The sequence below is a fragment of the Hakea prostrata genome, chromosome 3, assembly GCF_041222555.1.
Source record: "Hakea prostrata isolate BN-2017 chromosome 3, UWA_Hpros_2, whole genome shotgun sequence".
Lineage (NCBI taxonomy): Eukaryota > Viridiplantae > Streptophyta > Magnoliopsida > Proteales > Proteaceae > Hakea > Hakea prostrata.
Window position 1 is genome coordinate 56,689,787 of NC_142602.1, and position 10,914 is coordinate 56,700,700.

Genomic DNA, 10,914 nt, shown 5'->3' on the forward strand with positions numbered 1-10,914 from the left:
CAAGATCCATGGTTTTAGTCTATCAATAATAATAAATGCAAGTAAAGACAATCATGAGCAAGAATAAGTTCAATAATTAAATAAAAGGATTACAAGAGTCCAAATACTCCAATAAAATAATCAAAGAAAGAATAAATAATAAAAATGAAAATGAGTTCAGCAGAAGCAATCAAAAAGAGTTATATGATTTTCTTTCCAGTTTCTTTCTCTAAAGCTAGATAATGTTTTTTCATGAATTTCTAGAAAAGGGGTCCTCCAGTTCTTCTCCATTCGGTGAGGAAACTGCCTGGCAACCTGTCTCCTCTGCCCATCAATGGGTGCTATAAGTGCATTCCATGCACTCGTAGGAGCTCCCGCACAGGCTATCTCCATTTCCCATTGCCGATGCCACATCTTCTTCATACGGGAAGGTTCCTTCATGGGAAACCAATCCATCTTCGGCGTATATCCTCCATCTGTATAAGCTTAATAAAACATAGACAAATAAAGGAATGAGTTCTGGAGAACTCAGTAAGAACAAACAATGATTTCCATCCATATGTCAAACCAATCAGAAATGCATATATGATATGTATGAATGCACAGTATGAATACCGCTAAGATTTAACTATGCAAGTCTCTAATAGTTGACATGCTTTAAGATATACACCAACCCTCCTCTGGGTAGGTCTAGTCAGTTTGATCCGGCAAAGACTGGTTACCTTTGTAGGGATCCTGGGTAAAATGGAAAGTCCACACCTGGTTCTCAAACCATGGCTGGTGTTAGTCAACACTCTCTCACCACGACCATTGGCATGAATACTGGCGCATGTCAGGGTTTCTAATCCAATATAGGTTATAATGGTAACATACTACATGAAGTCCAGATACATCCCCTATGGTACCAACCAACTCGGTTCAATATCCTTCGCAACCTAGGAATGAGAACCCTCATGGACTAGCTAACGCTATTGGACTCCATTCCATAACCCTATGGTCATCCACATATTATTGGGGCGGAATGCTCTCATGACTCCTCGGGACACCCGGTCCGTTCCTTGGACGTCCATGAGCCCAACCCTAACATATGCAACCCTACCATTTATATGACTAACAGTGGACCATCGTCACATTACTGCCGTCACGGGTCATCCGGCTTCAATTCCCCTACCGAAAGGGTAGTAGCATGTGGGGTACCTATCCATGCAACTCTAGACTCTACCTAGGTATGTCATCCAGTAATTATGATAGTGCTGGAGACATCAGCAGGAACGTGTCCCATACCACAACCCTCTAATATCCCAAGCTAGGATATCCCAAAGGAATACCCCTTCCATCAGAACCACAAACCATCAACCATTATCATATCATATTCATAATCAACAAAGTATAAGTAAAGACAATGCAAACAGCAAGCATATAATAAGATCAGCATGCTAAACAAGGTTACAACAATATATGAAATGAAAGAACAGTAATAACAGACACTGGACTAGCATGTTCAAGTCATTTCATAAAGATAGGATTGTATGTCCTTACCTGTAATTATGTAGAATTCCTCTAACTTGCAAACCAGGAACAATTATAAGACTTCTATTTGAAAAAGAGAACACCTATATATAGGGTTACAATAAGGTATAAGTCGAATGAATCAAATCGGATAAAAACCAAAAGTCATTTGGTCACTGGAAACCAGCCGGTCGCTTGGGCCGGTTGCTTAGGCTGAGCGACTGCCGCTAGTGACTGCCCAAAAAACAGAGAGTTTCAATCTGAAACTCAGGCTTCTGATCATCTAATTTCAATCCGAATTTTGAATGATCATAGTCCGAATTTCAAATCTATCACTCCCATAACCACGAGTGATACTAAACCTAACCAATGACATCAATTTGGTTATCCAGAATCCTCCCTCTTGATTAGATCAGCCCTTTTCACGAAAGCATGGTTTCATTTTCGGATCTGATCTCACCAAGATCATCGAAAATGTAGACAATGCAATAGAAGGATCAAGAACAACCAAAGAGGAACACTAATCTACTTTTATCATAGCTTAAAGTGAAATATGAGTGAACAAGGAATCACTTACCTCAACCAGATCAGTTATGAAGGACAATAGAACCTTCTGGAACATTGACAACACTTCAGATCTCCTTCCAGCACGTCTCCACAGCCGTTTAACCTCCAAAAACAGTAATACCGAATATAATATTCGTAAAATAGGTAAGGGTTATTATTTATAGAAGTCTAGGGGCAAAATAGGGTAAAACCCCGCAACTAGGACCAGGCGGTCGCTTGGTCTAATCAACCACCACTAGCAACCACCCCCATGTATATCGCTATACAAGGGTGCTTTGTTCAGGGGGTTGATATCCAAGTACAACCTAACCCTAATGAAGACATGGGGGAGGTCTTACCTTCATTCCGGACATCTTCAGACATCACTTGCCTCACAGAAGTCCAACTACCAAGCAAGGCAGGCTGTTCATCAAGAGAATCCAGATCCATGGGTTTAGGGTATGGATCATGGACTTCCATTTGGACACTCGACAAATTTACCAACTAGACCTTCGGGTTCTCGGATCTGCAATACGGATCCTGGGTTAGAAATACGGGGGTTGTTACACTTCCGATGAGAAAATTTTGGATGCACTGAAGAATATGGGTCCTTTGAAATCTCCGGGTCTAGATGGCTTCCCCCCCCCTTCTTTTATCGAAGATATTGGGAAATCACTAAGGAGGAAGTTCGTAAATTGGTAAAGGAATTTTTCGATTCCGGTTATTTGGATAAAGATCTTAATCGAACATTCATTTTCTTAATTCCCAAAGTGCCAAATCCAGAATTACCCGAGCAATTTCGCCCCATAGAGTCTTTGCATACCTCAATATTTTATTTCCTATTTGTGATTTGATCAAAGAAAGAAAAAGAGGGGAAATAATTATATTTAGAGAAGGAGAAGCAAAAGTCCCGTTTTTGAATGTCTCTGTCCAGTTTCGATCAAGCCCTTCATCGAACGGTCATCCGGTATTCGATCTTGCTGATTTTTGAAGGAGAGCTTCACGACTTCTTAAAATTCAAATCCAACGGTGGAATTCTACATCTGATCTCTCTAAGTCAGTCCGATTAATACGTCAAAACCTTAATTGGCTGAGTCAGATAGGAACCCTGAGTTTGATTCAATTTCTGTCAAGATTCATATCCCATGTAAACTCTATAAAATGAGAGCATACTCCATCAAAGGAGAACGTGTTTTAGAGCTCAGTAGAAGCATTCTTTCTTCTCTCTTCAGTTTATTTAGGCTTTCTCTAGTTTTCTTTGCTTGAATTTGTGAGATTTAAATTTTTAGATTGAATGTTTAGGTTTGATTTTTCTATGTAATGCAATTCAAGTTCAAGTTTAAAGTTTTAAGATTCATTTTTCTCTGGGTCTAGCAATTGCAGATCTAGATCATTCTACATCTAGATCTGGTTGTTAGGGTTGGTTGAGATTCGAATCGTCTGTTCAATTCGCAAGTAAGTAATCTTCTTCAATAATCTTCTCTCCTCCCTCCGTTCCCACTTCTATCTACCCCTCCATATTCTTAATTTAGGATTTACTTTCATCATTCATTTATTGTTCTCCCTTCCCTTGGGTCCTTGATCAGAGGTGTCTACAGTCGTGCCTCTCTTTAGTTAGGTTTCCCTTTCCTTTTATTACTTTGTTATTTACTTTCTGCAATTTACTTTCAGCATTTATTTATTGTTCTCCCTTCTCTTAGGTCCTTGATCAGAGATGTCTACAGTCGTGCCTCTCTTTGGTTAAGGTTTCCATTTCCTTTTATTGCTTTAATTATTTCTTTTTTGCAATTTCTTTTTCTCTAATATCCGTTCCCCCGATCGGTAGACTGTAAGCTACGGCAAAGGGTCCACGGTCAAAGTCATTATAATTATACTTCCCTTCCCTAGATCGAGAGCTGACACTCGGATCACTTCCCTTTTATATTTATTTATTTATTATTCGCATTTTTTTGTCTTTATTAATTATGCATTGATTATATTTGCTTTAATTTTCATTTCAATTCGATCACATTAGATGTAAGGATTATGACTGTTCTTTTAGTTTAATTAAGTAATTAACAAATTTTAATCATTGCACTCTCGCATTATCATTAAGAAGTTAATTCTAAAGTGACATATCTTCTTGAGATCAACCCATTAGCTACACGATACCGTGCGCTTGCGGTTACTTTTAATTTCACAAACACGGCCTCCAATGGGTAGTGTGTTGAAGATGAATTGCGATGCCGGAGATGATGGCTTCGGGATAATCATTAGAGACACTAAAGGGAATCCATTTTAGCAGTGGCAGAGAATTCCTCTCACTCAAATCTGCTAATGGGGGAGGCGTTAGCACTTGGAACTGGGCTACAAATCTTATTGAATTTGGATTTTAAGTTTGTTATTATTGAGTCTGATAACTTTCGACTTGTAGATTGATCCAAAATGAGGGTAGGATCCCCTCTTGGAAGAGTTTCATTTAATAGGGGACATCAAGGTGATATTGGCTAGTTCCTAGGGGTTCTTGCTTTCTTGTTTCTCTAGATAAGCAAACACGGTTGCTGACTCTCTAGCTAGGCTGGGTAGGTCTGTTGCAGAGAGGATTCTTGTACCCGTTTCCACTCCTTGACTTCTGGACCCTTGTGTCCAAGATGCTAGGAGTCAAGTTTGCTCTTCTCAATAAATTTTTCTTCTACAAAAAAAAAAAAAAAAAAAAAAAAAAAAAAAGAAAAGAAAAGAAAAAGAAAAAGGGAAGAAAAAAAAAAAAAAAAAAAAAGAAGAAAGAAAAAGGAAAGAAAGAAAGAAAGAAAGAAGAGTGAATTATGAGGATATTTTAGTTATAAAAATTATAATATGATGTCTTTAACTCTTTTTTTTTTTTTTTCTTTCTTAAATATCACAAGGGAGGAGATATAAAATGTCATTTTTAGTCTTGGGACTAAAAATGGCTTGAACTAAACCTTAGAGTGTCTAAGAAAACTACTATATGATGTTTATCTAAATTTTTCCTTTTAAACTTTTCCACTTCCCAATATATAAGGTATAAATATTAATGTATGCTATTTACCTAGAAATTTAACGTAAAGCTTATAAGAAAGAGAAAAAAGAACATTAATATAACAGGTCACCTACAGACAACAACAGTTTTTCTATATATTAGGGATGAGAATATTATATAATTGGCGAGGCTACACCTCTGACCCCAAGGGAATACGAACTTTGATCTCCTACTAGGAATTATTGATTTTTTACCAACTGAACTACCCTCCTGCAGGTTGCATGCACAATTTGTTGAAGTAGAATAGCTCAATCGATAAAGTCAAAGTGGTTGAATTGGTTGTTATGTACTAGTTCAAAACCTAACAGCTAAAGTGGAATCGAATCAATTTAGAGATGGGGGTGTCAATGCTATTGTTCAATTTGGGTTGGTTTTAGTTTGGGCATTTTTTTTTGGGCTAAAAGCACCAAACCCAAATCACATACCATTTAGTAAAATTTTAGTTTTTTTCAAATTCGGATGGAATCAGTTTGGATTGGTTATGAGACTATTACCTACCTGATATCAAACTGTTTCAGTCCATTGGGTCTTTCCTCTTGGGCTTGAGGTCCAAATAAACCAACCTCTTTGTAGAAAGTTGCCTTGGTAACCACAGTTTCAAGAAGGGCATGTCGACACAAGTATCTTGGCTTCCATGTGTTCGATGAAAGTGAAACAAGTTTGAGGTATATGAAAACTCCAATCTAATAGACAATGGTGGGAAAAAAAATTTCTACAATTTTACAGAGGTTTCTGGGTTCTGAACAAAAACAATTTGAAACCCAAGTAAGGAACTATTTTGTAATGCTGACTAGTTTATAAATGAAATTGATTCTCCCTTAGACTTCGTCTTATTTTGATTTTTTTCTTGTTACATTATGGGAGGGAAAAGGGATGGAAATCAACAGTATATAAACAATCTAGAGATTCACCTCCTCTTCGCCAACTGAAATGTTCTCTTAAGAAATCGATTAGCCGTGCTATCATTCCTATGACACAGTACCCTCAACATAGTATTTGGGTCTGCTCTGTTCCACCTCCCTGTAGTTGGAGGCATTGGCAACTTCTGCCCTGTAGCCACTCCCCCTAACCCACTCGCTTCACAGACCACAATGCTGAAGTCTTCCACCAATTTTTCTGTTAGTTGACCCATCAATGCCACCACTCCTTCCACCGTATCTGACTCCTCCTCCACCACATCCTCAGCCACTAGTCCCTCACCATAGGTACAGAATATGCGTTTCAGGCTCTCAAAATCCTCCACAATCATTTCATGATCCAACTTACAGAATATCCGGGCACTTCCCCCAGCAAGTAGTACCATGGCGAAGGCCTCAAAAGAGGCTTTCATCACTTCTTTTACTGCCAACGGTTGTGCTCGATCAGTGACAATCGCTGTCAAAAGTGTCAAATTTTGTTTGAGTATTTGCAATGCAGGATGTAAGCGTGAATTCATAACATCGCCCACATAGAGACTGTCATAGAAAACAGAACTAGAATCGAGGAAAATTAGACGGTAGGCAGCCACTTCAGACACATGTTGAGTGGCTGCATGAATGGAGGACCGGGCAAGATCCAAGTGCGAAGGAGAGCTGGAGAAACGCTTGTTCTTGGGTGATGGGTTTGCACGAGGAGGGAGAGAGAGGGTCTTGTCCAACGCATTGACGTGAGAGAGAAGATAGTGAAGGGTGTTGAGCCTGATATAGAGGCGTTGTGTCCCACGGCTTGTGGAGGGACGAGGAAGGTCACCATCTGTGGATCCGATTGTGCTTCCAATGTGCAAATGCTCATCATCTATTCCAACTTTACAAGGAGTGGCTTTCTTCCACAAATCGTGGAATTTTGAGCCTCGGCTGCATCTGGTTAGAGGGGGAAGTGTAGGGATGTAGCTTTGCCTTGATCCTGAACAAGATACAATAAAACAGTTGTAAGCAATTGTTCTCATATTGTACCTTTCTCCATCAAGCACCAGATAAAGGTGCATTGACTTACCACATGATGCAACAAAGTTAGCGTACTCCTGGAAGAGTAGTTCTAAGCCATGGGTGAGATCATGCACTAGCTCATCAGAATTTTCAGTTGGAATTTCAAAGAAATCCTCCACAATTTCCTTGGCCAACCTCATTAACTCCAAAGCTGACTGTGCATATGGCTCTGACTTTGACTTGGGATTCCATGTCTAAAAGGAAGAATCATTAATTTTTCATCACAATACCCAAATGAAGATCAGCCAAGATAGAATTTCTGAAGTTTCATATACAATTATACTGACCTCAGTTTCTTTAGCTCTATCAACACATTCCTTCCCAGCTTTCAACCTTTCATCAATCCATGATTTTAGAAGGCTTAGGATGACGGAGTCAACTTCATAGGGATGCATTTCCCTTACAATGGCTTTGCCTCCATCTTCGCAGTCCACAGAGTCTTCAACAACCATCTGAACCAAAACCTTCTCCAGCTTTCTTGCTCTTTGCAACACCAGAATGGTATCATTAGTAAGCATGGTTACCTCAGACAAGTATTGTTTCAACACGGATCCGTAACAATTGTGGAGGCTCACTGCAGCAACTCCAGCTGCAATTGGGTGCCATTTCTTCATAACGGGACTAAAAGTCTCTTTCTCCTTCATCGCTAAGTCTTCAGTTTCTTGAGCCAATTGAATGAGAGCTTCACTTGCCTCTTCTACAAATTCAGCATCAATTACGTCGGCTTTTCCATTTTCTAAAATCTTTTCATCACAAGACAATAAATCAGGCAAAGATACTAAAACAGAGTAATCACTTTGAAAATCTACACATTACTATAAGAGATAATAGCAAACAAAGCTAGTACTGAATCAAATCAATGGTGCTTACTTTAGCAAATGCATTACTCATGGACGATCTTATGAAATAATCGACCCGATTCCCTGGTGACTCCAAGGTTAGATTGGTTTTCTCTAGCCCTAAAGATGAAGAGTCTTCTTCAAAAATCCTTGCAGCAGACAGTGATAATGGCAGAACAGTCTCCATCAACCCAATTCCGGCCTTCTGAAAAGTCTCATGATAATCTGTTAATTTCTTGTGTGCCCACTTTAGCATTGATGTCAATACTGAAGACAAAATCTTATTGTATATAACATCCCTATCAGCCCTCTTGGCATCGTTGGCCACGTCGGCTAGCATTGCAAGAGAAGCACATAACAAGTCTTGCTCAGCTTCTGCAGTGACAACATATTGTTGAAATAGGACCCAAGTGAAGCACACATTATGGATGAGCTTATTGATTCCAAGAGTAGACCATGTCTTCTTTATAAGCTCTAACAACTCATCAATCTCGTCAAGGACAAGGGTCTCGTCCTTGAGGTCAAAGATGGAGTGGAGGAGGCTGAGGTAGAGATGGATGTTGAGAGGGTAGCCATCAGCCCAGTGGCAAACATCATTTGGCGAACCAATATTGCCATTTCTCCAGGCTAATGAGACCACACAAACAGATATGGTTTTCATCGTATCGGAATTTTTTCCGGTGTCAATAGTCTTGATCTCGCTTGCTCTGATGATATCTCGGAGACGCATTGCATAGGAGTTGGATTTTTCTAGTGCCACGGCAGGATGTAAGAGGAGACCTGCTTCTAGAACTTTGAATTGCCTCTTCTGCCAAACACTATATTCATGGGAGTCATGAAATTCTGATGGTTTTAGATGACGCAGGAGCTCCAGAGGGAGAATTATTGTCTCTGCTTTTCGACTTATCTGTTGAATCCAAGCAAAACTGTTAGAACTCACGAAGAACAAGAAAAAGAAAGATAAGCAAGGTTATATGTGGTTCAGCCTCCAGTGTAAACAACCTATATCCATGGTATGAAAGCCCTTATCTCATTGTGAGAGGTACTATAAGATACAAAGTAGGGTCCTTTACAAAGTCAACTTTCATGTTACATATATAATTGGATTCTTTTATCCTAGATATACTAGGCGTTTTTGACACATTGTCTTTATACACAGAGAGATGGCTCCCTTAACCAGATAAATTCTAGGACTTTGAATTGCCTTTCCTGCCAAATACTATATTCATGGGAACCATGAAATTCTGATGGTTTTTAGATGTCGCAGGAGCTCAAGAGGGAAAATTATTATCTCTTCTTTTCGACACGTTGTCTTTATACACACACAGACGATGGCTCCCTTAACCAGATTGATTCTAGGGCTTTGAATTGCCTCTTCTCCAACCACTATATCAATGTGAATATGAAATTCTGATGGTTTTAGATGATGCAAGAGTTAAGAAGGAAAATTATCGTCTCTTTCTTTTTCAACTTATCTGTTGAATTCAAGCAAAATCACACACCCCTACAGACGATTTACTCCCTTAACCAAATTGGTTGATTGATCAAAGAAATAAAAAACTAGCGAAGAAAATGCATGCAATGTTGTGGGGGAGGCCAGAATGGTACCTGGCCAACAAGAGTTCTCATGAGAGTCTTCCTAAGCCGATTGTCACTCTCTTCGGAGACTCTCATTTGTTGTCTCATGATCTCTGCGGATGTCATGGGTCGCCTGAGCTTGGTTGGTGATGTTAACGTCATTGATATGTTGGCCGAGTTCATTCCTCTCGGCGATGATGGATTCGCCGACGACCCAATTGCTGAGACCGTCCTTCTGAATGATAACCGCTTTATTGTCTTCAAACCAAGAGCCCTCTTTAACCTACTCATCCCCACCAAGCCGCCGCAACCGGTTGTTCTTGCGATTCCTCCGCCACCACCTCCTCCTCCTCCTCCCTCTGTGCTATCATGCGATGACGTCGAATAGTACGTCAACGCATTCCTGCCCCCAAAACCAGGGGAAGACCTACATGTTGTAAAGAAAATCTCGTAAGCTGTCTCCCTAAGATCATCTTGATCTATCACATCCACCTTACCAAAGGGCCAATCTAGCTCGGCTTCGGAATTGGAGTTTGACCGAGGAGTGATCGAGAGACGACCCATGGTGGTGGTGAGGTTGGGAAATTGGTGGTGGTGGTGGTGGAGGTCGATTTGCGTCAGAGAATCCGGCGAAGCTTAATCTTAAGATATCTGACGCGAGAGATCCACATTTCAGGAAGAGAGGCGGAGTTAGGTGAGAAGAGCATGGAGAGAGAAACAAAATGGGTGTCATTGGTTTCGCCAGCGATGTTTGTTGCTGCAATGGACACGAAGAGCGACAAAGGTGGAGGAATTTGATCTTGGATTACTAACTCTGGCAAAACCAAACTAAATTGGGGAATTTGGTTTTCTTTTCGCAGTAAACGGATAAGCTATTTCTCCTCTATATGGTTGCGAAAATACTGAATCTACTTTAGTATAACTCATAATAATATCCCGGTGACAAACATAATTGGTTAAAATGAGGGTTACAGATTTGGATTTCAACTAATAAAAAAATTCCGATATGATTCTTGATCTTGTTAACCACATTTAGAATATCTTGTGTAGTCAGGTAGGCTAACTAGAATCTATCTTTCTATCTTTCTATCTTTCCTTTAGTGTGTAACCGATTTATATATATGTGAAGCTTCTCTTTTTCTTTTTCTTTTTCTTCTTCTTCTTCTTTTTTTTCTTTTTTATTTTTTATTTTTTTATTTTTTATTTATTTTTTTTTTTCCTTTGCTTTTCTTTTGCCCCTCTTTCTTTAAAGTAAAGCTGCTTCTTAGAGTTGGCTTTTGCAATTGCAATCTGTCTCTGGCTCCTCGATTTGAACGTCAATAAGACTTGGTCGAGTGACTTCTCTCATACTATCGAATTCCTCTTCCCTTCGCTTCCCCAGCCGCTGCCTCGTTTGCCCTATAGTATACACACTGCATCTCTTTCATCAGGATCATCACTGCTCTAATGAAAAGGTTGGTGG

General features: G+C 39.6%; 1 protein-coding gene across 1 annotated transcript; it reads right to left on the reverse strand.

Moving 5' to 3' along the window:
* Positions 1–5,753: 5,753 nt before the first annotated feature.
* On the reverse strand, positions 5,754–10,496 carry LOC149022582 (protein unc-13 homolog). The gene is made up of 5 exons (XM_089150622.1): positions 9,483–10,496; positions 7,906–8,781; positions 7,323–7,778; positions 7,043–7,229; positions 5,754–6,952 (listed from the first exon to the last, which is right to left on the reverse strand). Exons 1-5 carry the CDS (start codon positions 10,014–10,016, stop codon positions 5,979–5,981), a joined length of 3,027 nt encoding a protein of 1,008 aa, XP_089006748.1. The 5' UTR covers positions 10,017–10,496; the 3' UTR covers positions 5,754–5,978.
* Positions 10,497–10,914: the final 418 nt, after the last annotated feature.

What these genes read in the sequence shown, in the direction of transcription:
- LOC149022582 (XM_089150622.1), bottom strand. Translation starts at nt 10,016, where the DNA reads ATGGGTCGTCTCTCGATCACTCCTCGGTCAAACTCCAATTCCGAAGCC. An exon ending in TGAGTAATGCATTTGCTAAA is followed by an intron (nt 7,779 to 7,905) that starts GTAAGCACCATT and finishes TGTGATGAAAAG; the next exon opens with ATTTTAGAAAATGGAAAAGC. An exon ending in ATAGAGCTAAAGAAACTGAG is followed by an intron (nt 7,230 to 7,322) that starts GTCAGTATAATT and finishes TCTTCCTTTTAG; the next exon opens with ACATGGAATCCCAAGTCAAA.